At 35.8% G+C, this 25231-nt stretch overlaps 1 protein-coding gene across 2 annotated transcripts in view; it reads left to right on the top strand.

Annotated features, from left to right (window-relative positions):
• The window catches only part of KDM4C (lysine demethylase 4C), a 299915-nt gene that overhangs the window by 157000 nt on the left and 117684 nt on the right, over positions 1 to 25231 (top strand). For both annotated transcript variants that reach the window (XM_040579749.1, XM_040579748.1), the window contains exons 9-12: positions 5980 to 6173; positions 8914 to 9152; positions 11231 to 11592; positions 13938 to 14049. In XM_040579749.1, the coding sequence (XP_040435683.1) occupies positions 5980 to 6173; positions 8914 to 9152; positions 11231 to 11592; positions 13938 to 14049 (907 nt within the window). The remainder of the gene's footprint in view (positions 1 to 5979; positions 6174 to 8913; positions 9153 to 11230; positions 11593 to 13937; positions 14050 to 25231) is intronic.

The raw sequence follows: 25231 nt of genomic DNA, 5'->3' as shown, positions 1-25231 counted from the left end.
TGGCTGCATTTTTGCAATAGCATCTGATGCTGATGGAATCAGTTCTGTGTAATAATGAGTCTTTTTTTGTGCAGTAATGTGTAGGTGGGATTATGTGGAAGTGTAAAACAAACTGAAAATAGGAATCCAGAAAAAACCCAGGTATTTCGTAATGCACTATTTAAATATTGCAGACTATTTACTTATGCATAAATGAATACAAGTAATGAATTTATTAGAAACACTTTGTTCTATTATTTACCCAAAACATTGTGGGATATGTATAAAGAGTATTGAATTTGTATTTTTGTTGTGTGTGACTGGATGCATCAGGGAAAAGTGAGTGTACTCTTTATGACTTATCAAAGGAAGGCTTGATCTACTGAAGCTTGCAGAGGTGGCTAACTGATATCAAAGGTTTCTGCAACACTGCCTACAAGTTGCCAAAAGGTCAGTATGAAAATACGTCACTGCCTGATTACATAGCAAAGAACAGTGATGATCACCAGGTTTAATTAAATCCTGTTCTCCTAACACTATCAAGCACTTCTTCAGGTAGTCCACAGGAAACTGTTCCAGTTGCAGTAACTTTAAATTGTTGTTAATGAAAATGCATTTCTTTATGTTGTTTGAACACGCTTTGTTTAAAGTATTACAAGAAGAGTAAATATAGTGGGTGAAATAGTCTATTCAGTGCAGTTGAAGTTAAGCTGGTAAGAAGAATCTAAATTATTTAAAATGTCTCCAATAAATACATCATCGCCACTGTACCGTGAAGAAAGCTTTAATCATTATAAGCACTTAGGAAGGTGTATCAGTGAAAAATTGATTAGATCATTTTTAGAGAAAGCTTTGTGGATTGGGGCTTGTGTAGCATATAAAGAAGGTTACCAGCCCAATATTCGCCTCATGGTTTATTATGTGTTTTGTAAAAATCCGTTTTCTCTTTACAAAGAAGAGAACTTATCATGGTTTCTCTTGACTGTTAGGTTTCACAACATGCTGTTGCACAGATGTGTAGTAAAAGGGTTTACCTACTGTACAGGTGTAATGTGAATTAGGTGCCTCTTTTTTCCCTGAAACGATTACGTAGAGGAAGGACAACTATTTAACCTAATGGAATACTACTCCTCAAATGAAGACTTTGGAAGAATTTTAACCAAAGTAGATTTCAGATAAAGTGAAAATCATGTTTTCATTAACAAAATCCAATGTGCAATGTACAAAATGTCCAAAATCTTCCAGCTGTCTTAAGCAATCACGTTTTCATTAACAAAATCCAATGTGCAATGTACAAAATGTCCAAAATCTTCCAGCTCTCTTAAGCTTAATGTGTTCAATATTGTAATACTGTAGTATAACAACTGACGTTTAGGTTGAGAAGGTATTATTGTGGATAAGGACATGATTTCACATCTTGGAAGATACATCATTAGGTATAGTTCATTAAAAGGGAAAGATATGAATCACAAAGGCTTGACTCTGGATATACATCTTGGTGCTTAGAACTGTGGTGCTAAGAAATATTGCTCCCCTTCTACTAGTCAAGTAATAAGATAAATCATCAATTTACTTTCTGTTACAGCAAAATATGATACTCTCTACAGAGTGAATATTTTTGTTAGTTTTAAAAATCCAGTGATTCTGTGTGATGAAAGAGTGTAAATATTAATGATGCAGTATTAGAAAGACCCTTAAGACATGTACTTGATTCTTAATGGTACGTGTTTCAAGAAGTGTTCTTGGGTACTAGCATAGATGTTAATGGGTCAATATGCTCCATGTTCAGAACATGAATTCTACAGTTACTTCAGTGAGAGTGTGTCCAGGGAAGGGCAACGAAGCTCGTGAAGGGTCTGGAGCACAAGTCTTCTGAGGAACAGCTGAGGGAACGGGAGTTGTTTAACCTGGAGAGGAGGAGGCTGGGGGGGGGGGCGTGGGGGTGGGTGGTGGCGGTGGGAAACCTTGTTGCTCTCTACAGCTGCCTGACAGGAGACTGTAGACGGGAGGGGGTTGGTCTGTTCTCCCAGATAAGAAGCAACAGGACAAAAGGAAACACCCTCAGGTTGCGCCAGGGGAAGGCTTCATTGGATATTAGGAAAACTTTGTTCACTGAAAGGGTGGTCAAGCATTGGAACAGGCTGCCCAGGGAGGTGGTGGAAGTACCATCCTTGGAAGTGTTTAAAAAGTTCATAGATGAGGTGCTTAGGGACATGGTTTAGTGGTGGACTGGATAGTCCTGGGTTAATGGTTGGACTTGGTCTGAAAGTTTTTTTCCAACCTAAATGATTCTATGAGTCTGTGATTCTGCTTAGAAGAAAAATGTTCATATTTCAAAATGTGCTTAAGTATGTGTCTAACTCTTAAAATGCATAGGTTGAGAAGCTTCTTGTATTCTGCTAAATTTTCCTGGATTCCAAAACGGGAACAATTAATTTTTTTTAATTATTATTTTTTAGCTCAAAATAGTTATTCTTTTTTTCCATTCAGAAATAGCAAGTGTTTGAAAAAATTCTCTCAGTAGAGTATGTCTCTCCTAGGTAATTTTCTCATATTACAAATGTATCTCTCATTTAGTTATACCAATTAAAGTTGCTGAAACATTTTTCTTCCAATTCATTGCTATAAAGCTTGCAGCTTTTAATAAATGTTATTTTAATTGCTTACCTCCAGGCTGTATCATTGTTAGAATAAATAATAATAATAATAGTAATGCTGGTATTGATGATAGTAGTAGTATCAAAGATTTGTGATAGAGTTCTGTTCCCTGAAATATTCTGATTTCTAATACTAATATTTGATTGAAGAATATGTATCAGACTAATTCTACTGCATACAGAAAATAATTTCTTCCAGTTCAAAGATTGCAATATTTATCTATGGCAGCATCAATTGTATTTTACATGGTGATCCAAAAACTTCGATTTTTCATTTACTTTTAAAAGTATCAAAAGATGTTTCCAAAATTATTGTGATGCATGAAAGTATCACTGTATTTTAGTAGACAGTAGCATGTCCCTTTTCTGTCTGTCCCTAGAGACTTCTTCAACAGAATGTCATTTAGTTTTGCTTTAGAGAGAATATTTCAGTCACTTTTTTGTCTTGCAAGCAGGAAGCTATATAACTGTCAGCTACAAGTCAGTCAAATGGGAAGTGAAGAAAAAAAATGTTAAAAACCATCACCACCACCACTAAGAACAAAAAATCCTCAAGATTACTTATCAAAGCAAAAGATATTTTTTTTTTCTTGGCTCATTTTAGGGAATATGAGTGGAAATTGTTTTCAAAACGTACCTGCTGTTGTTGCCTGATATGATACTTCCAAATATTTCCAGCCTTCAGTGCCTAGAAGCCTGTCTTCTCTATTGTTTGGCAAGCAGTAATATTGTTGAGCCCGATGTTTCTCCGTTACATTTCAGTCAGAAGTGTATGTTTTTAAACGCTTTGAAACTTGTAAAACATTCTGATATTTCTAATACCGGTCTGTATTTTTAAAGTAATTTACAGTAGTTCTGTTAAAATGTGGTGGAAACTGATCAAAGATTACTGAAAGACAGAAATTCTGTGCCTCATTTAAACGTAATTTATTTTGAGTCTTTTCATATATTATTATCATTCCATCATAGAATGCATTTTATTTCTTGATGTATTTTATTCTTTGTTACTTCAATGCTGACAAACAATTATTTTCTTCCAAACCACTGGAAGCCTTGCTGTCTAATAGCAAAACCAGTAAACCTCTAAATTTTTGGTTTAGCAACCCTTTCTAATCAGTGTAGCAACATGGCTTGAATATGAAAAGATTTTGTGTTTAAATGAAGAGAAAAACCAGCACTGGTTGCTTTTGTTACGAATGTAATTAAGAAAAGTTAATATTACAGTGGACCATCTATGCACCTTTCCAGTATACAAAAGTATCTTAGTTGCTTTTCTGTTGCTGTTCATTGTGACTGATCAAGGACTCTCTGAATGAGACATACTGCTTCAGATAAGGTTAAGTCTTTTACAGAATATGTGTATATGTATGTATATACATGTTTTTTGAAAAAGGAAAATTCAGATCGTATTTTGGGTAAGAACTATCATTAAAGACAGCTGCATAAAATTACAGTTTCTATGTTGATTTTTTTTTCTCTCCTGTCTTGCATTAGGGGGCAATGTTGTGAATACACAGCATATTGGTGTTGACACTGAAAGGAAACCAAGCATTTTTAATGTCTTGGATGCCTTCTTTCCATTATGTATCTTATGTTTTTCAAGAGGAAGAGGAGTGGACTAGAAATGATGGGTAGAAATAGCAGATAAAGAATGCTATCTAGCACACAGAAAACTAGTTATTAGAAAAGCATTCAGTCTCTTGTGTTCAATTTTTCTATGATTAAACACCCTCCTTGTTTAAAAGGGGTGATGAAACTAGCTGTAGCAAACCAGAAGGCCAGGCTATGAATTTACCTTTTCTTTTTTTATATATACCTGTTCACCTGAAAGACAACACTCTCAGTTTTACCATTTAACAGAGTCATTTGGCTGTAACACCAAGTTCTTTAAAAGTTTTTTCCTTTTGAGACTGTATGTTTTAGCCAGTCAGGTTTACGTGGCAAGGTGTGGGTAGTGTCGGGGGGCTGCAGCAGTGGCTTCCATGAGAAGGGATCAGGAGCTGGCCCACATGCAGACAGAGCCGGGTCCAGCTGACTTCAGAATGAACCCGCTGCTGCCCAAAGCTGAACCCGTCAGTGACTCTGGTGGCCCGTCTGGGATAACGTATTTCAGAAAGGGTAAAAAGCACTGTGCAGCAGCTGTGAGAGAGAGGAGTGAGGAGAACGTGAGAGAAACATCCCTGCAGACACCAGAGTCAGGAGTGAAATTGAGCCTGGGAAAAAGGGGGTTGAGGGAGGCTGGCTTTAATTTTGTTCTTATTTTGCACTATCCTAATCTGTTATTAATTGGCAATAAATTAATTTCCTCAGGTTAAATCTGTGATGGTAATTGGTCAGTGATCACCCTGTGCTTGTCTCAGCCTGTGAGCTTTTTCATCTTATTTCTCCCCCTGTCCTGCTGAGGAGGGAGAAAGAGAGCAGGTTGGTGGGCACCTTGCAGTCAGCCAAAGTTAACCCACCACAATAGTTTATGTGCTCTAGGCATATTGACTTACTTATTGCAATCTCCTAATATTAGGTATTTTTGAGCATTAGGGACAGTAACTTTAGTCTGAAAATTGTCTCAGCATCTAAAGTATGCCAAGTGAACACTCCTCTGCATTTTCAATGACCATAATTAAGAGTTTATTCAAATAAGTCTAAAATATTTCACTCATATGCATAATATGTAAAGAAAACCAATGCAAAAATTCTTGGGGGGGACTAAAATCAAGGACTAAAGCTGATGAGGGAAGTTCCTCATGAGATTTCAGGGTCTGCATTGCGCAGGTCAGATTATACATTTGTAACCCACCTTTCTAGACCTTAAACATAATATTACCCTCTCCTGCTTGTGTCTTCCTCCTTGTAGAAAAACCTTGGCAAAACTATAACTTGATACGGTACTCATATGCATTTTGTTTTGAAGAGTTTGAAGCTAGGACTATACACCTGCAAAGACTTTTGGGTCAGACAGGTACTGCGTGAGTTATTTTGAAAAGAAACTTGTGATGCCACAGAAGGTTTGTGCAGTCTCTGGATTCAACATGGTATTGCACTATAAAAAACGGCTAACAAAGCTAAAATAAATGCAATAGTTTCTTCTTGGTCTTAACCTGTAGGAGTTAATCAAACAATGGAGTGTCCGTGAATACTTTTGTGGAATCCTAGTGTGTCACGTTTGTTCAGATAGTGTCTTCTCTTGAAAGATCCTTACCCCCTGAAGAAGTGAGGGGAGAATGGAAATTTTTGATCAAAGTAGAGCTGGTTTTCACATGTGGGATTTTTTTTTTGGACTTTCTTTACTGTAAACTGTGGCATTTTCTATTACTTACCATTTATAAATTCCTGTCTTCTCTTGCAGTGCACTTGTATGAAAGACGTGGTGACCATATCTATGGACATCTTTGTGAGGAAGTTTCAACCAGACAGATACCAGCTGTGGAAACAAGGGAAGGATTTGTACACCATTGATCATACAAAACCAACTCCTGAATCAACACCTGAAATAAAGACCTGGCTACAGAGAAGAAGGAAAGCAAAGAAGTTTCCCCAATGGTATTTCTGTTTTGTTATTTTTCATTTAATTGTCTTCACTGATGCCAGTTTTGTTTTTGTTTCTTTTGCCACTTTCTCTGATGTGTTATTTTAATTCATTTACTTCAGATGAAGTTTTTTTTTTTCTTTTTTCTGTGTTAAAACGAACTTGGGGACAATCAAGTTGTTTTTTTTCAGAATGACCATGAAAAATTAATTTAACTTAGAGTTATGTGGATAGCTGAAGTTAATGAGTATGGAGAGCATCAAAATGCATTCCAGTGTGGTATTTAGAATCTTTTTTTAGTAGAGATTATTCCATGGAAATTTTCAAGTTGTGAGTGGTTACTGTTGTTTCTAGTGTCATCTGAAACCAGAATACAGGAGAGAAGTCTCTTAAGAGTTGAGGCAAAGGTTAAAATGGAAAGTTATCATAAAGCTGTGGCAGAATCCCAACAGCTGTGTGAAATCTCTAGCAATAGCCTTAGCCCTTACTACTATCTAACTCCAAGGAGCTGTCACTGCCTATTTGGCACACTCTTGCAGTACTGCAGTTGTGTGCATACTCTCTGTGTCTACCACAGGTCAATCACAGATCATAACTTAGCATAAGGAAGGTCTAAATCTCAGTTGTTGGTGCTGACACCACCAAGAAAACCAGGAGAAATAAGTTTCTCAGCTTGTCACTGAAGCTATCGCAGCTTTGACATATTAAAGCAGTTTCATAGCTGGATCTATTTACTTGTGCGCATCGTGTTTCTTGTTTGCATTGCACAAACATAACACTGATGCTTTCCTGTCTTACTTAACAGGATCTTTATGGATTTTCCTCTTCATTATCCAATAATGATCTACTTATTTTCTAGCCTACGGTGGGCAATTTTATTGGTATCTATTTGCTGCAGAGTGCAGTTTGCAGGGTTACAGATAATATTGAATTTTTTAAGACCTTCTTCCTTCTTCAAATTATTTTACAATATAGTTACTTTCTTAACTTGCTCTTAAACTGAATTTCCTCATTTTCTATATAAGTTAATGTATTTCTTGAGGAAAACAATAGGAAAGTCAACCTGTAAAGAAAAGGACCAACTGTCGCTGTAGTGGAAAGTTATAGCTGAGAAGTACCACACTGGGTTTGTTCTGGGTAAGACATTCTTGGGGTAGAACAGTTCTTGAAGACAACTAGGGAAGCAGCTGGGCTGCCGGTTTGGTAGTATATGTATAACATTAACGGAGGCACAGAGAGAGAGAGAAATTCTGGTGTTTAGCTGTTTGAATGCCATTTTGCCTTGTAGTGTTTTGCTGTATGCATTGTCCAGTGTAACTGCAAGTTCACATTTGGACCAGCAGTGATTCATTTGGTAGTACCCTTACGGGTAGCCAGTTTTAACTAAAAGCAAAGACATTGCAATTACTGTGTTGAAAGTTTTATCGTAGGAACATGTGGGCTGATTTCATGCACTTAGCTAAGCTCATAAACAGAGTTCCAATGCTGTTTAATTCTTGAGTTGGCTTTGGTTCAGGCATTGTAACAATGTGTGTGTCAAAAAAAGGACAAAATGTTTATTCACTTCGTTTCTAGTGTAATGTGTCAATTGAAATTGTCATAATTTTGATCATGGGAATAATACAGGTTTCAGCAGAGTGAACATAGAAATACCATCTATGGAAATCTTCATGAATATAGTAACAGGGAAAGCTTAAAACTGACATTTACGGCTGAAATACTTTGCTATGATAGAACACCTAATGACTCTACGTAAACAGTAATAATACTTACTGTTATATTTCAGTGTGAACTGATGGATGTCTTGTAGTCTGGCAAATTTTCTAGAAATTACTATTTTATGGAAAGGGTGTTGAAAGATTGGGGGACGTAGTGTAAAGTGTAAGTGGAGGCAAAATGTTTTCTGGAGATGTCTGTAGCCTAAGATGCAAAACCTTTTTAAAACTCCTGGTTCACCTGCCATAGTGGGGCTTTTATCCCTAGTGTGTTATGAGCTTTGGAACTTGTGTGATGAAGCACATAAAAATCTCCTTGCATGTCACATAGTTGAATTTGAAACTAGACTAATCTCTAGTTACTTTTATCCCAAGCACATCAATAAAAAACTGGCTTATGACAGATGATGCCATTTCTCCTGCTTTGGCCTTTCCCTTCTACTTCTGAGGGTGAAAAAACTTATGGTGAAGCTTTGATTTCAACTTTGTTTTTTACTCAGCATTATGAAATGTATTGCTTGATTTTGTAGCCATTCCAAATATTTGGTGATCAGAATTTTTCCTTCTTTCAGATGCTTTTTATTTGTGTAAAATGCACATAAAAACTTACAAGATAATCAAACAGACCTGATTTTACAAGGGTATTCAGACTAGTGTTTTAGTTGCATTGGGGTTTTGGAAATCTTAGTGCAACTGAGAATGTTTTGTCTTCATGACTTTTGTAACAGTTACTCTCTTTCAGGTTCAAAAGAATGATTCATTAAAGAGCTGGCTTGGATGCTGGTTAAGTAATAGTTACTTAGGTTATTTTACAGTTTAATAACTTTTCTGTAGAACGGTGATAAAAGATTAGAAGGTTAAATCCAATCAATTGTTAATCTATCACTTAATAAATTGTAAACACTATCTCAACACAAAAAGATGAAAAATTGTCATTTTCTTACCACTTTAAGCAGGTGAAAGGGACATATATATTGGTAGACGTTTTATCTTATCCAAGACAGACATTCTACTCTGACAGCAATATCTCTTATGGCAGCTTCCAGCATACCAGATCTCGATCTAAAAAGCTTAAAACTCCAGAGGACAAGAGAGTATCTGCTGTGGTAGCTGGTGCAGAAATCATAGTGACTGAAGCAACTACTGATGGTTTCAAGGTCAGTGAAGAACCTGGGAAAAAAGTGAGACTGGTAAACACAGAATTGCCTTCTGGGGAAGAAGAAAACAGCAGCAGAATGCAGCTGGATCAACATTTATTGGATAATGTCGAGGTTGCAGGTGAGATAAGGACTGGTTATGTTTCACATGTAAGTTGTTGGCTGTTGATACTCTAATACCACAAATCAGTTGATGTTAAAACATAGTATTAGCCTAAGTAGCGTACTAAAATGCTTACGTATAAAGTTATGCAGAGAGATTGATATTCATTGATAAGATTGATATTCAGTAAGAATGAGAAAATGCCCATATTAATATTCTGAGCCAAAAGTAGTATCACCTAAACTGTTTTAATGTAGTGATTTTTAAAGGGGAAAAAAAGGATGAGGTTTTGTAAATTGTATTTCTTCAATAGATTGATGTGTTTTACAGCAATTTTTTTTTTGATGCAGAAATGATACAGAATCTCTTAATACTTATGCAAACAGTATGGAATATATATGCTTTTGGATGCTACATGTATTTACGTGAAAAATGTGGCATTTTACAAGTGGTCTATACTTGTGCATAAAAATGCTCTATTTTGAGACTCCGGATTTCTTGTCACTTCCAATTGAGCTGTTGGGCTGTCTGACAGTGCAGGTAACAAAGGCCTTGCCAAGAGAAAGATGTTCCACCACCACCCCCCTCCCCCCGATATTTTATACTAGTGTGCTTGGTCTATTCTGGACTTTAGTTCTTCTGTTTCACATTTCATTGTAGTTCAGGTGTAGTTTCATATTCCTGTTCAGAAAGGCAAACTGCAATTTTAGCTTTGAAGCCTGTGAGCAGTCCCAATTGGTTTCATATTGATTCTGACAATTTCCTAGCTAACTGTGATTGTGGATATTAATGGTTATGTTTGTGGTTATTTGGAGGTGGCAAATGCTAGAATTGTTCCACATAAAGATAACAAAGTGAGTATTCTGGTACGGAAGCTTAGAACTTCCTGCATACAAATCAGTTGGTGCTCTATCAAAGCCTTTCCTAGTATGTTCTAATGACTTTTTTTTTTTTTTTGTTACAAGATGCTATTCTTTTACAGCTTCTTCCAACTTTTAATAAATGTTTGGAGTGTTCATGACCACTGAGAAACTAGGAGTTAGTTAGCAGCCGTCTTGTGTTTATTGACAAGAAAAGGAAAAGTAGAGAAGAGTGGAGAGCTATCCTCTTTCCTTTGTGCTATTAAAGGGTGGTGCCTGGACCTTTTTAGATGTGGTGGTGGAAGCTCCAGTACACAACATTGGCGACAACCGTTTGTCTTGTGTTATCTCTGGCTAGTATGTCCATTATGCTTGGTTGAGGGAGTTTTCTTTGTATCCAGTGATTATGTTTTGGTATTGGCTTTGTGTTAGTGAATTTTATATTCATTTGAACTGAAAGGGAATTTTTCAGAAAAAGAAGTTCAAATAACCATTGTAAAGAAAGAATAGGAAGGGACCTTACAGAGACTGTTTTCTTTAATGCCTTGTATGTGCTGCTGATCCACTGTGGTGTGTGCCATAGAGTTCTTCAGAACTTTTTTTTTTTGGTGACTTCTCTAACCCGTTGTTCTGTCTATTCCATGCAAACATCAGCAGATGAAAAATTTTAATAAAGTAAAATCCATGCATTTTCACCCTTCAGCATCACTGAAATATAAAATTATGCTAATTGTTGAAATTTAGAATTATGCCAATTGCTTTTCATTTTTAGACCAGTTTTTTTCAAAATATTCTTGATATCTATCTGAAATATATTTTCATAATTATAAACAATTACGCTTTGTTTATTTTTATTTTTAAAACAGGCGTAATAGGTATAAAGTTCAATGCACCAAACTTTTGTGGTTTTTATTCCAACTAGTTACAGTGCTTGTGGGATGTCACAGTAAACAAACTACCTGAATATTATTTTGGATGAAACAAAGACCTGTTGTAATTCAAATACAAAACACTGATTAAATGATTAAAACTAGATTTCACACTCCAAACTTACATTTACATTTAATATATTCTTTGATCAAACGTATGTTTGTATATGTCCTTCTACTACATGCTTTTTCGTATGATTTCTAAACGAGAAACCATGCTCTGAATTTGAGTAACTCAGGTTGTTCTGAAATGAAAAACAGTAATATAAAGTGAGATCTATTAACAAATCATATACTTGCTCTGTAGGAAACATCCATTCAGACTCGTTTTCGGGCTCTTTTCCTGTACCGGAGAAAACAAAACTGGAAGATGAGGACAGGACAGATTCCAGTCATCCTCTCTCTATATTTGAAGATTCTGTGGTGTGCGTGCCCACTTCTGATACCTATAGAAAAGAAGAGAGTTTGAAATCTCCAGATCGGCCTGTTTCATCTATACCATACCATAAGTCAGAGGGACAAGCTTCTGAAGCAGAAAACTCAGATAAAGAGGAAAATGTCTTGATAGAGGATGATGTCAGTGGCCTAGAAAGCTGTGGAAGTAGCTTGGAACATGGAGAAGTGCCTGCTGTAAAAAAGGATGAAGTTGATGGCAAGGAAACATCCAGTGTATGTGAAGCAAATTACATCATTATAGTAATATATTCCTGATTTAATGGAATGTGAATGAACATTCTTCTAATGAGACCTGATATCCATATTAAAGCATTTAAGAATATGCATTATTTTAATCAGATGCTAATTTGAACATGCTTTGAAGTGTTCAGGCAAGAGTGGGAATTTGGAACCAGAAGCAGAATGTTTCTGGAGCTTGCTCATTGACATATTTTTCCTATGATTTTAGATATGTAGTAAATTCACTTTATATCTGTGAATCCAAACTGTCAGCAGCTATTCTCAAGCTGTTCCCATGTTCACTGCCTGCCAGTATGAGCAAGGCTATCAGCTTTAATTATTGCTATTGACATGAAATTGAAATTATTAGAGATGAGTGCTGCATTTGGTATGATGTATTTCTTTCAAAAAATGGCTGTCTTGACTGAGTCTTAAGGGGAGTTAACCTTATGCTGATAAAATGTCAGCAGAATGGCTTGATTCTGAGATACTTACTGTCCAAGGACAGAACATATTGATGTGGAAGCACATGGTAATTCATTTTTTGGTTTGATGAGGAAATGAAGGATGAAGGAAAGCTGAGGAACATCTCTACATCAGGTTAGATGGAAACGAAGTTTGCTATCATTCTATTATATTATCTGACATGGTTTGTGAAATCTTATGGACTTGCTTGCTTCTGTTGAAACTGTATCCATGGTATTGAAGTTAGAGAAAGTGAATCTTCAATGGCTATAGCCATTGAATCTTCATGGGTATAGCACAATAATACAGACAGTATGATTTCAGGGTGTGAAACTCGCTGTTCTTAAATTTTGAAAATGGCCAAAAACATGTAAAGGAAACACTTGAACAAAAAGATACTTTTAATAAAAGTAATACAGATTTTAATTTTTAAGTAGTAGGTTTAGTAATGTTATCATTGGGGCACCTGCAAACTTACATTTTTTTTTTAACTCTTGCTTCTCTGCTATGAAGGGTGTGCAGGTTTGACTTTAGGAAGCATCATGAATAATTAAGCTGTGACGGTCGTCACAGTAGCTGTCTGAATTGAGGTCAATCCCAGTTTGACAGAGAGAGAGCATTAAATCCACTGCCATATTGCCAGGTTTAGTGGGAAATATATTTTAGAGGCCAAAGTAAAATCATGCTGACCCTTTCACACACATGAACTGTGCACTAATGATTTTTTTTGCAGTGTTGTGGGTTTTAGTAATCTTGGCTCCAGCCCTTCCACTGCAGTAATAAGGAACACTATAAACATCTCCTTGTTTTAATCATCATGTATTAGAGATTATATTTATCTCTTTCTGTGCCTTTCAGCCATTTATATATGAAGTTTCAGATATCCTCCAGTATAATTACATAATCTTTCTTTCTGTTAAGCGAAGAAGTGTTTTGTACAGATGCAATTAAAAAGTCTGATCTTCTTTCCATTTTTACTTAGTCAGTAACTTTTTCTAGATCATAAACCTGTCCTCTGCTTTAACCACATCTTCCTCCCTCTGTTTATCACAGTAAATACGATGTTGTTTTGTAATTTACTTCCATTTTATAGTAGTAATTTTCCACTCTCAAATCAGTCAAGGGGCATGTGTGTAACATGCTAGGTTAGACTGAGGGCATTGAGGAGCAGAGTGCTGTGGTCCATAGGAATCGTGTGAGACCATCCTTCTCACCCATCTCCCAGTGTGCTTGCCCTTCCTCTGCTCTTGAACCTCCAGATACCATCATCAGCTGGTTTACTTCATGGGTCCCCAATGGCAGTCAAATCTGGAGTTGTGAAAGCTGCACTTATGGACTCTGTAGCATTGGCTTTAGTTGAAGCTTGGATAACTTTAAGCTAAATGTACGTAAGGGTGCTTGAGGGAGGAATTTCCTCATATCCCAGATCAACATGTTAATTGCATATCAGGACTCTTAATTTGTTATCTCAACTCCAGATATTTTTTTTTCACTTCCTCAGGAATTTTGCAGTCTTTTAAAAATGAAGTCAGTTCCCAGCCATGGTTAGTGGCTGTGTTATACTTCTGGGTTTGCAGAATTTTTTGGACTGTCTTCCTTTCAAACACTGCCTCAGCAAACCAGGACTTATTTTAATTTGGGAAGGACTGCAGTAACTTATACCTCAAGCCATTTGTGTTTGACAAGGAATGCTCTTTTTAAAGTCTATATTCTGAATTAGAGCCAAACGTGCAATTGGTACACTAAAGGTGCTTCAGGTAACCTAACAGTATTTACAGAATTCATGTCCATGCTTGTTTACAGAAGAATGTTTTTGTTCATTAGAATTTACTTTGCAGAATTACATAGTTAGTTGTGGTTTTTTTCCTTTTCAGTTAGCAGAAGTTGAAAGAAAGCAAATGTCTAAGAGTTGGCGTCATCCACTAAATAAACCCCCAGCTAGGTCTCCAATGACTTTGGTTAAACAGCAAGCGGCTAGCGATGAAGGTGAGTGTACTGTTTGACACATTTTTCTGATGATCTTTCTCTGTATTTATGAGACCATATATAAAGGCATTTGCAAAAAACAACCAAGATGAAATAATTTCTTTCTGTATGGGAAATGTAAACAGTGAGGCCTCTGAATGCACAGACAAGTCACGTATCATTCTTCTAAAAACATTGGATCTATCTTTGCAAAAAGCTCTGAACAATAAGACATCATTTAAAACAAGTACATTCACCAATCAAATGTTCGTTATTAGATCTCACAGGAATTGCATTTAAGATCAAGTTTTGAATTGTGTAAACAGATAAAAGTGGCATAAGAATCCTTTGAATACAAATCTTAGGTATAGGCCATAGCCCCCTATGCTGCCTCAAAGCTACTTTTTACTTGTTTGTTTTTTGGTAAATGTTATACATTTATTTGGGAGTTATGTCTCAAGAGACTATAGTTCTTGTCAAGAAAAAGGCTACAGGCTTCTGGGTATCATCAAAAGCTTTCTTAAGAGTCTGTACATATGTCTTGATTTCTGGACTTTTGCTTAGTTTCATATGGAAAGAATGATCATCTCTCCCTGCGGTTTTGGTAATTCTATTTTTCTGTTTTAATTTAAAATAGTCACTTAAAAACTGATACTGATGCATATGACATGTAATTGTCTTACATCAACTTTGATCAAACATCAAGTAGTTTGCAACTACTTTCTAGTGCGCAAGATGTTAAAAGTAAGTACCATATTTTCAGAAACATAAAAAGAGGTGGAAACACATACTTCTGTTTTGAGACATAATGCAAAGAACTGGTGTGTACTAGAAACTAGCAGGCTCCTCTTTATCTCTCCATCTGAACAAATCTTGAGAAATTTCCTTAGAGCAGTTTTCTTCTTACTTTTAAGTGGCACAAAGCAACTGGGAGCAGTTAAATGGCCTTCCTGGGAATGTGTAACACTGAGCTGATTTGGCATTTAGTTGCTTTAAGTAGCTTTTTAAAATTTTATTTTAGTGCTGAGTAGTGACCACAAAATTCCATTGTTTCACTTAATTGCGTAAATAAGAAGCATAATGTTAGGCAATTGTTTTGAGTATGTTTGTCCAGATCTTCACTATAAATTGCAGATATGCATGTTATTGTATAATGTATGGTACCTTCAGGCACTTCAAGCCATAGAGTGAAGCAGAAATTAAGAAAAACAAACTTGGCCTTAAATAATGACGGTAAATGACAATGATGTATAGAACAGAGTTATGTACAAAATAAGTTAATATATTCTGCAGCCATGGAATGTAGTCCTTTGTAAACGGATACCACAGTGATCAAAACCGTTAAAACAATACTTAGAACTTCTCAGATGCTCTTTTTGTGAGCTGACGTGGGTGCTTTAAGTTTAGAAAGCCACTGTCTTGTTCAGACAGGCTAGAAAAATTAAGAAACTTACCCAAGGTAGGGACTTGCTTCTCTGAAGTAAATAGAAAAGGTAAGTCTGCTTTAACCAGCAATCACATATACAGCCAGCCAAAGTTGATAAATAAAGCAACTTTATTCTACCAAATGTGGCTTGTGAAGCTTATCGAACAACAGTTCTATCCATCAAAGAAGGAAAACAAATACATTCCTTTTTCATATTGCCTTAGCATTTTAGTTCTGTAATGCATAGTTTTTTCAGGTACTGTTTTCCAGAATCTTTTCAGTTACAGAACTGGAAGTTGGTCCTCACACTCTTGTAGACACTTTGGTAGTCTGCATAGTGCAGAATGGAGCTGATACTGTATCTGTGGCTACAGGTCTAATTCCAGCATTGCTGTGTGCTTCAGTGTTTGCCTGCACTTTGTATTTGCAATTTTCTTGGAGCTCTTATTTTCTACTTTGAGTGATACAAGTCCTGTTGGACTTTGTGATCCCCAGCACCCCCCAAGTTATTACCTCTAGTCACAGTATCTGTTTCTTGTAGCTACAGATAAACTTTCTTGGCTTCAGAGAGAGACGACATGACTGTTAAATGATTCTTCTGCTTATAACTAAGGAGTACTATGCTTTCAGTTAGCACCAATTTAGGCATTGAGCTGAGTGCTGTAATCTTAACTGGTCCCTCGTCAGTGCCTCTCCCTCCTTGGTCCAAGCCTAAAGTAACTGATTTCTGTCTTCTGCCTCAATAGTTTGGGAAAGCCATACTCTCTCTTTCTTTTTTTTTTTAATCTAAGCTGCAGTTTTGCCAGGCATGATACTTCAATTAGCTGTTAAGCATCTCTCTGAAAATTAGACAGCTTAGGCCCATGATCTGTATCCTACATGGATATGTTTGGATACCTTGAGGGCTAGACAGAGCATATTTCAGAAAATGTTATGGTAATTTACACAAAAATGGATGGTATTAATATTAAGATCAATCTAGTAAAGGAATTAAAGATTTAAATATGTGGTAGGTTGCAGTGAAATTGCTCTTTTTAAATTATATTCCTTTTGCCTGCTGATACTTTTTCAACATTATAGTTAAAACATAGTGTAAAATTCCTATTTAAGCATGGATTGTGTATGATATGATCTGTCTAGATGATGATGTGATGACACTGGTTTGCTAATCTCAAGGATTCTGCTCCTCATTTGCTGTCGTATCCAGTATCTTGTCAGCTTCTCGGTGTCTTTTCTTGTGAATGTGAAATGTGAACTTTTAAATGTGAGAGTAGCAACATTGCAACAAGAAGTCATATACTTTCCAGTCTTTCCTCTTTACATGATGATTGTCCTTGTAGTAGATAAGGGTGTATTTTTGGAAATACATATTTTTTGAAATTTTGGAAAGAAAACTTTGTCTTAGAATCATGTCAAGTAGCTGTTATGTACCTGTCTGCTTATTGATTGAAGGAAATAATTAAGAGTTTTATTGGATATGGCAGTTATTGATATTTCCTAGCTTGAACTGGAATTTGATATTATTTTCATGTGTCTGTTACTCATTGTGATCTAATTTATCAGCATGTTTTTGTGACAACACCAGAAGAGAAACAATATATTTTGTGTGAGCAGAATGTTTACATCTAAAGAGATTGAAGAACTGCTGAGGGAGACTGGCTAACTGAAGCCTCATTAGCTTTCCTGGCACTTGCTGGCATGTGAGTTAAAGATCTGTGGCTAGATGAATGCCAGTCAGAGGAGATTTTTCAGATCGTGTTCAAGAATGTTGTCAGGTATCAGGGAATAAAATCAGCATCAATGTACTAATGACTGTATTCCTCTTTAAGAAAGTGCTTCACCCATATTCTGGAGTTACCAGAAATGTAATTCAACATGCATATTTACTCAGTTCTTGTTCTCCGTGCTTTTTGAACGAAAATGGTGCCAGCGATGACTATGATACTAGTCTCTTGGTACTGTGCTTTTTGAGTTAATCTGTTCCTTTACAAGAAGGATTTGTGTATTGATACATTAGTTTTTATTTTCATTTGAGTCCAGTAAAATCATAAATTTAAACAAAATGGAGGAAGAAGATATGTGCTACTAAGCTAATATGTGCTACTGCTGTTACGAAAAATTAAGAAATTGGGGCTTTATAGTTCATCTGCAGATTACGTCAGTTTCCACAAGTTGCATAGTCTGTAGCCATTTCTAATACAGATAATTTATATTCAAATTAATATATTTGAAGTCCTTCAGATACTAGGGTTCGGTTAGGAAGTTTCTGTGAATAGAGGTGATCAGAGGCTGTTAATAATATGAAGACAGCATTCTTTGACACTGTCAGCCATTTCAGAGTCATAGTTTGCAAACAGAATACTATCATATTCAACAGCATGCATAAATCTTAGCAGAGACGTTCTGGATTTGCTATTAATACGAAGTCATTCTGCAGAAATTCATTTTTTGCACAAGATCACTTAGACATTGAGTTTTGTGGTTTTGTCACTGCATATGTTTCTTTATGTGTGTGTCTTTGTGATCTGAATGTTTGTTCCACAGAAAAATGATTGGGTTAATTGTTTCTTTGTGGTCTGTTGGTGTTGTTTGGTTTTTTTTTTCATTCTCCCTGAAGCATTTCCCTATGTATGTCTGACATCTGAGTCTCCCTTATTATGGTTGTTTTTGTTGAATTACTGCCTAGAGGACTGAGCAATGAGAAGTACTGGGGACTGGGGAATCAATCCCAGAAATTATAGTTCAGGCTGCCAGTTTAGAGAAGTGCAGCAATACAGCCCAAGCTGTATGTCACACTCAAAATACTAATAATTTTTATGTAATGAACCTTGGTCTTATGCTCAATGTGGTATATTAGCTTGTGGTAATATTATTCTTCTGTATTTAATGTAGTTATATTTCTGCTCACTTAAGCAATAAAAAAGCAAATTCAGCAGAAGGAGCAAGCACACTGACTCTGGATGCACATTGATTTGTCCCAGAGACTTCTTTGCAGCAGTATTTGGGCATGCAACATTAGAAACTGTTTTTAGATTCAAGTTGACTAAAATTTCCCATTGCTCTAAATGATACAATAATAGTGTATAGATTAAATTCAGTATAGGTTTTTTGTAAATGGTTTTTAGTGTTTTAAGTATTATTCAGAAGTTCAAAGTTATTTTGCTTTTGGTTACTTTGTAAGGTAAGGAAACAAAGAGAGGAAACTATTGTCGATGGATAGAGTGGCTTGGACGAGAGTTTGATTAGTGGAAATTGCTAGTTATACAGCTGTAGTTTTCCTCCTGTTATGATATAAAATAAAGCTCCTTTGGTTTTTATGTTCATTTTCATCTTCCTGTGAGATGTGCTTGATCTGATACTGGTAGTCAAGACATGTATGGCATGTTCAGTAATGTTATAAATAGGTTTAACATGCTGAAATAGGGGAAAATTACATCTGTAGATGCAATTATGATTCTTTTGCTTCAGAGCTTAAAATGCCAGATGCTGCTTGAAGATTCTTACTTATTTCAGAAAGAAACATGAACTCTCTTTTTCTGGTGTTAGGATGTAGAGAATGATGTGTTAACCAATTGATAGAGGCATGTTTATTTTTGCCATGTGAGTATTGTAATTTGAAGTATTGCTTTCACTCCCATACTGTATTGATCTGATCATTGAGTGGAGTTTTGTTTCTTTAAAATATTTTGCTCTTGTGTGGTTATGAGTTAATTAAGTACAGAATTTGCATTTTTCATACTTCATCACCTAGCATCAGAAAAGACCATCACTATATAACACTTGCAATGGTATTGCTACGCTAGAAAAATGTGTTTTATCTCCTTCCTCTGGTAACTACATTGCTGATCTGTTTACATTCAATTTTCAAGATTTGATTACCATAATTAATAAAAAGTTCTGGTACATAAGTAGCACATGGTATCCTGAAGACTCAAAAAAACTTTACAAAACTGTGGTAGGATCTCCAGTAGGTCTTTAGGAAAGGAAGCTGTTGAAAGGTCAAATCTAAGCTTTTCCTGAATGTCCAGTACCTTGTGGGGCTAGCAGCTGATCTCCAGAAATGACAAGAACTGACAACTCTGCTTATTGCCACTGGCAGCTCTTGTCCCTTGACAGCTTTCACAAGCAGCATTTATCTGCCTTAGAGTGAACACCTACAAATGCCAGGATCTAAGAGTACCCATTATTTTGATTCAGGATGGGAATACAAACCAGTTCCTCTAACGTTTATGCCTCATTTGCTGGACAGCGGTATATGTAGCGATCATTAAGACTCATTGTCCTCTAGGTGAACCTTACAACTCTAATTGTGCAGCTTTCTTAACGTTAAAATATAATATTTTACCTCTTAAAGGAGTGGATAGAATTGCAGTCTTAGATACAGAGGCATGTATAATTTCTCATTATCAAGTGTGTCAAAATGAAAATGGATTTCCTACTGCATTAGTGTGGCCTCTCAACAGCCTTCTCAAGGATAGCTATGGAGTCAGTAGGCAAACTGAACATGACGTTTGCCAAGGAGACAAATGTCTCTTCTGTAAGGTTATCTTCTGGAGTTGAGCTTCTCTTTCTATAATTATTGTCCAAAGAGAAACACAGAAAAGGTATGACTTGCATTTAACAAGCATTAGTTCCCTGAGATATTGGTACAGAGGATTACCTAAGAAATTATCCTATTTCCAAGATATTATAGTAGTAAGTTGTGGGTTTTTTTTAATAATAAAAAAAATCTAGCCCGTAAAGTTGTCATTGCCTTTGTCAAAATCTGAACCTCCTTTGTAAACCATCGGTATTGGAAGTGATGTGCTTTTAGTGCCAATAGGGTTTTACTAAATGCTTTTTCTTGGCTGAGAAGTGCGTATCATATGTGTTTTTTTAAAATGTACAGAATAATTACACTTAAGAAACTGATCCTTGAGGGAGCTTTAATGCAATTGTTGTCTAGTATATGGAGTGTTTATGGGAAATTTTGGTGATCTGTGAAGGAACTGTAGCCTCAAGCTATTAATTTATAATTCCAATTCAGGCATTGATTTGTCTTTTGAATTTGGACCTGTGATATAGTCTTTCTGTTTTGCATCAGCTGTACTTAATTTATGAAGATAACTAACTACCTGAGGCCTTGGTTTGGTGGAAAACTTCAGTGCAATCTTAACCGTAAGCATTGAAGTAACCTCGTGCCTCAAAATTTCACTCGTGTATTGCCCAGAGGCACTTGTGCTGGAATGGTATATTGACATAGGTTATATTTGTGCTGCCTGAGAGAGATAAAATAGCCAATAAGTGTGTTTTCCCCACTTGGTACTGGTTTTTGTCTCTGGAGTAGCATGAGTTGATCGTATGTGTGTGAATATTCTCTGTATATATTTCTAAGACAGTCTAACAGGATCATACTTGGATATTTATTTCACTGTGTAGTACTCAGAAGAATGGTCAATAAAGATACATTTTAATTTCTAGAATAAGGAAGAAGTACCAAGTAATTCTGTTATATCTCAGTGACTGTTTTTTATTAATAGGCAAGAGATGCCTGAAGACTGGGAGAAAGTTTTCTGTATTTTTCCACTTTTGTACAGATGCACGTACTGAGAAGTAGGTTGGATAAGTTTTCTGGAGTGTTTTAGAGAATAATAATAATAAGCTAGCTTTGAAATTCTTAGAAGGCAGAAAGAAAATGAGGCAGAAAAATCCTACTATGCTAATACTTTTTGTTGATAATATGATACGTGTTTATTAACTCTGGTGGGAAATTGACAAAGGTAGGAACCACGCCAGTGTTGGTTCTCAGGGGTCAGCCTTTAAGTTTCCAGAGCTTCATGATACAGTTCTGGATTCCAGAATCCAGTACTTATTTTAAATAAAGAGGAAGAAGTCACTAGAATATTGTTTTTATCCTTTATGTAGATAAGTGTATGTATTTAATGGAATCCTTTATGATACTGTGGTTTTACATTGTTGACAATATATGTACCAAATACTGGGGTAAAGATACACATGATCAGACCCTCAGGTTGAAGTATTTCTCAATTATGTGAAATAAATGTAAAATGAAATATGAATTTACATTTGGGGTTGGTCAGCTTGAATGAGATTTAGTAAGCTCTTGAAACTAGATGACAAACTATGGTGTTCCATTATCACATTAGTAAGCATGTGTGTGGATGGCAATAGCAGTTCCTAAAAATTACAGTCTACCTTCAATTTTTGATCAGATCTTCTACTGGTAAGTACAGTGACCTCAAGCAAATTGTATTGGAATGCGAAGTAAAAATTTCATTCATTAAAAATTGTATGTGCAGGAATGGAATGGAGAAAGCAGGTGGTAATGTCTTTTACAGTGCTGTGAATTAAATCTTTCAAGAGAGCAAATATCTGCCCGTGTTTAGCTTGTAGTCCGTTCTTGTAATGGCTTTGCACTGATAGCTACACTTTTTGCTGATAGGCTCTGAGGTAAATTTCAGCAGGTTTTCTTCTGTTTCTGTTTTGATTTTCATGAGAAGCCTCTTTGAACCAACTTATAAATACAATGGCTATTTAAACTTAATATAGACAGGTGAAATTACTGGAATTGCTGTGATGTACACATACATAAAGATGGAAATTATAACACAAGTATGCTATATGTATTTTGTGTTGGCAGTTTACAGATACACAAACATGTCCCTTTCTGTGGCTTCATGTCTACATTTTAAATACTGTTGCTTGACTAGTGGGTCACCTCTGAGCATGGGTTTTGGACGTAAGTATCTGTATTTCTGGAGTCACTAGGTAGTCCCTAGTTTTTAGTGTCAGTAAGAATTTTTTGCTTGTGCTTCAGCTTAGGTAGCCAGAATTAGTAGACATCTTTAAGCCTTAATTATTAGGCCTCAATTCTCCATTCCATATTCACAAAAAAATTGTGCAGCTGTTTAGGGAATGCAGTGGATGAAAGATTTTTACCCCTTGTATTTGTTGGGTGCTGTTATGGTCTACTGTTCAAATTAGAGAATGGTTTTGCTGCAAGAACTAGTAAGCAAACAAAAACGGTAGTTTTAGAAACTGTCAGTGCTATAGTCCTGTAAAACTGGTTTTATAGATTATGTAAGTGTTCGCAGATTGTCAACACCATAAGTCCACAGACTTTCTCAAATTAAGTTGTGCTATGGTTTTCTTTTTGTTTTATAAAAAAACTTCTTTTACTTATAGTTTTTTACTATACCTTTACTGTATATTTACTATAGCAGCATAGTAATGTAAATCAAATACATTTTAGTTACTTTTGATTTGGTAAGAGGAAAAAGTTAGGGTCCAGTACAGTCTAACAGGGTCCTTTTAGATGTTCCACATATGGAAAATTCAGGGCATAGCAGAAAATTTACTTAATTGAAGTCAGTTGAAGCTACATGAGATTTTGATTTAGCAGACTGATACAGTGTGCACTGAAATCACAATACAAGGACACTACGTTTGAGAGAACGTAGCAGTTGCAATATGTAATTCAGTCATAATACAAATGTGAATTCTATTACTGGTGTCTAGCAATATGCTTACTGTAACAATGCTGGATGTTTCGTGTCTGGCAAGGAATATGTGGGTTGCAACTAGTTCAGTTCCATTGCTTTCCCCCCCCCCCCCCCTCATAACTGGGTTTTGCCATGGGAGCACATACTTCTGTAATATTGTCTTCTCGTAAGTGAAAAGGATCCTGAAAAGGATCAGTATCAAGCCAGGTATCTCTTGATCATTCATTGTCCTTGGTATATGTGGTGGCTATTACTTGAATGAGGTCTATTTCAGTAGACCATAGTAAATGATCCATACATGTGGCGGCATCACGTAGGAATTGAGGTTGCAGCTTTGAGTCTAAGAACTTTTATTCAGTGTGTGCGTTGCTTATGCATTATGTTATCCTTTATAACTGTTCCTTTTTCTAGTGTGCTATGTGTTCATTTCTCCTTTTCTAATTTCTGCACTATTACTCAAACGTAGATATCCAGCAACCTGTGAAGCCCTGCTTTTCTCTCCTTACTTCAGCTTGTTAGAACCTTTCAATTTTTTCAAATTTGTCCTAAATGTCAGTGGGATGAGTGCTTTGTTTTGCTGTCCCTGAAAAATGCTGGTTATAGTTTTCTCATCCCTCCTTTTCAGAGTTACTGGGGAGATTTTCCCAGCCTTTGCTAGTATTTGTAATAATTCTGTCTCCTCTTTTAAATTGTACTGATCCTGTCTGCAGCCAGCCTTATCACTCACTACCTGTTCTTAATCACAGTGCAGGTTTTCTCTACTAGGTTCTTATTTGTGACTAATGCCATATCAGAAAGCATGTTTTTGCCAAAGTAATTACTGCTTTAATGGATACTGCTCACCCTCAGGAGTATCCTGCCGACTATGCCAGTTAATGTCAGAGTATAATACACTTTGACCAGATTCTTTTAGATAGTCCATGTGTAGAGGGTATAGTGAACACAGAATTTTCTTATATGAAATTATTTGAAGCTACATGGGATTTTTGATTTAGCAGAGTAATACAGCAATGCACTTAAATCACACTGTAAGTACAAATTACATTTAGCAGAGTGTAGCAATTGCAATACACAGTTCAATCACAAAACAAACAAATTTTATTCCAGGACTCTAATGATACACTCAAGAAAAATAGGAGTATCGCAGTATCTAAGTGCATCTTTCAGTTCTGTGAAATTGTCTTTTTAGATATTTTTGAACTCTCAATTTTTCTGACCTTTCAAAACATTTTGAGATCTGCTATGACTAATGTGTTACACTTTTTTTTGATATTTTATTTTTTTAAATAAAGTACTCCATTAGTCTATTTTATGAGCTAGACTTCATTTAATCCAGAGGCTCTTAAACTCAGTCTCTACAGCTCTGATTAAGTATGGCTATATCTATATATCATTTTTGTGAGAACTGAAGTACTAATTGATAATTCAGCAATTAGACTCTAACCAAAAATATATACATAATTTACAGTAGTGTTACTCTACAGTACCATGAATGAAATTACATTTCTTGTACAACACAAGAAATAAAAAAGTTTACATTTTCATATTTTGCCATGAAATCTATGGCTTTCATTAGTGAAAGAAACAATTTCTGAAACTGAGTTTGCTGATGTACTGCAGGAACAGTAAAGTTTTGAAGTTCCAAGTCTTTTTCCCTGACTGAAGACTACTTTTTTTTTGTTTTGTTGTTTTATTATTATTTCCTCCAGGACATTTGAAACTATAGATAATGCCTCCCAGGGCTGAGATTATGCTCAACTACCTGAAAAATAACAGATGCTGCTGTGTTCTTCATAGCAGAGAATGCTGCTGTACAAAGCCAGGAAACATCAGTGGAACATAACCCCAAGCAGCAAAATCATTGTTGAGACTGGCAAAAGCAAATTGTACTGTATTAGTGTCTATGGCTTTTCACATCTGCTGGGTTAAACCAGCAAATACTGGCAACAGCTCATTCTGCAAATGGCCCAAATGTTTACTGTCTGAGAATTTGAGTTTAACTTAGTAAGCAAAAAATGTTCAAAGTAATAGTATTGAGTGCTGGAGCAAGTTTGCCACAAACTATTAAACCAGTAACATTTGTGAAAACATTTATTTCATTCCCTTACCCACTTGGAAAGCAGCACAGTAGCTGTTTATAAATACTTTGTTATAGAAGGAGTTTCCTTTGTACCAAAACAGATTCTGGGCTATAAATCTATTTTTGTGTGCCCAGTTTCTTTTAATGAATTGTTTCACTTGCAATATTTAAAGGAATAATCACATTAATGAGAAC

The sequence above is a fragment of the Falco naumanni genome, chromosome Z (assembly GCF_017639655.2).
Source record: "Falco naumanni isolate bFalNau1 chromosome Z, bFalNau1.pat, whole genome shotgun sequence".
NCBI classification, from domain to species: domain Eukaryota; kingdom Metazoa; phylum Chordata; class Aves; order Falconiformes; family Falconidae; genus Falco; species Falco naumanni.
Note: the sequence above shows the minus strand (reverse complement) of the source record. Positions and strands in the feature narration are given on the sequence as shown.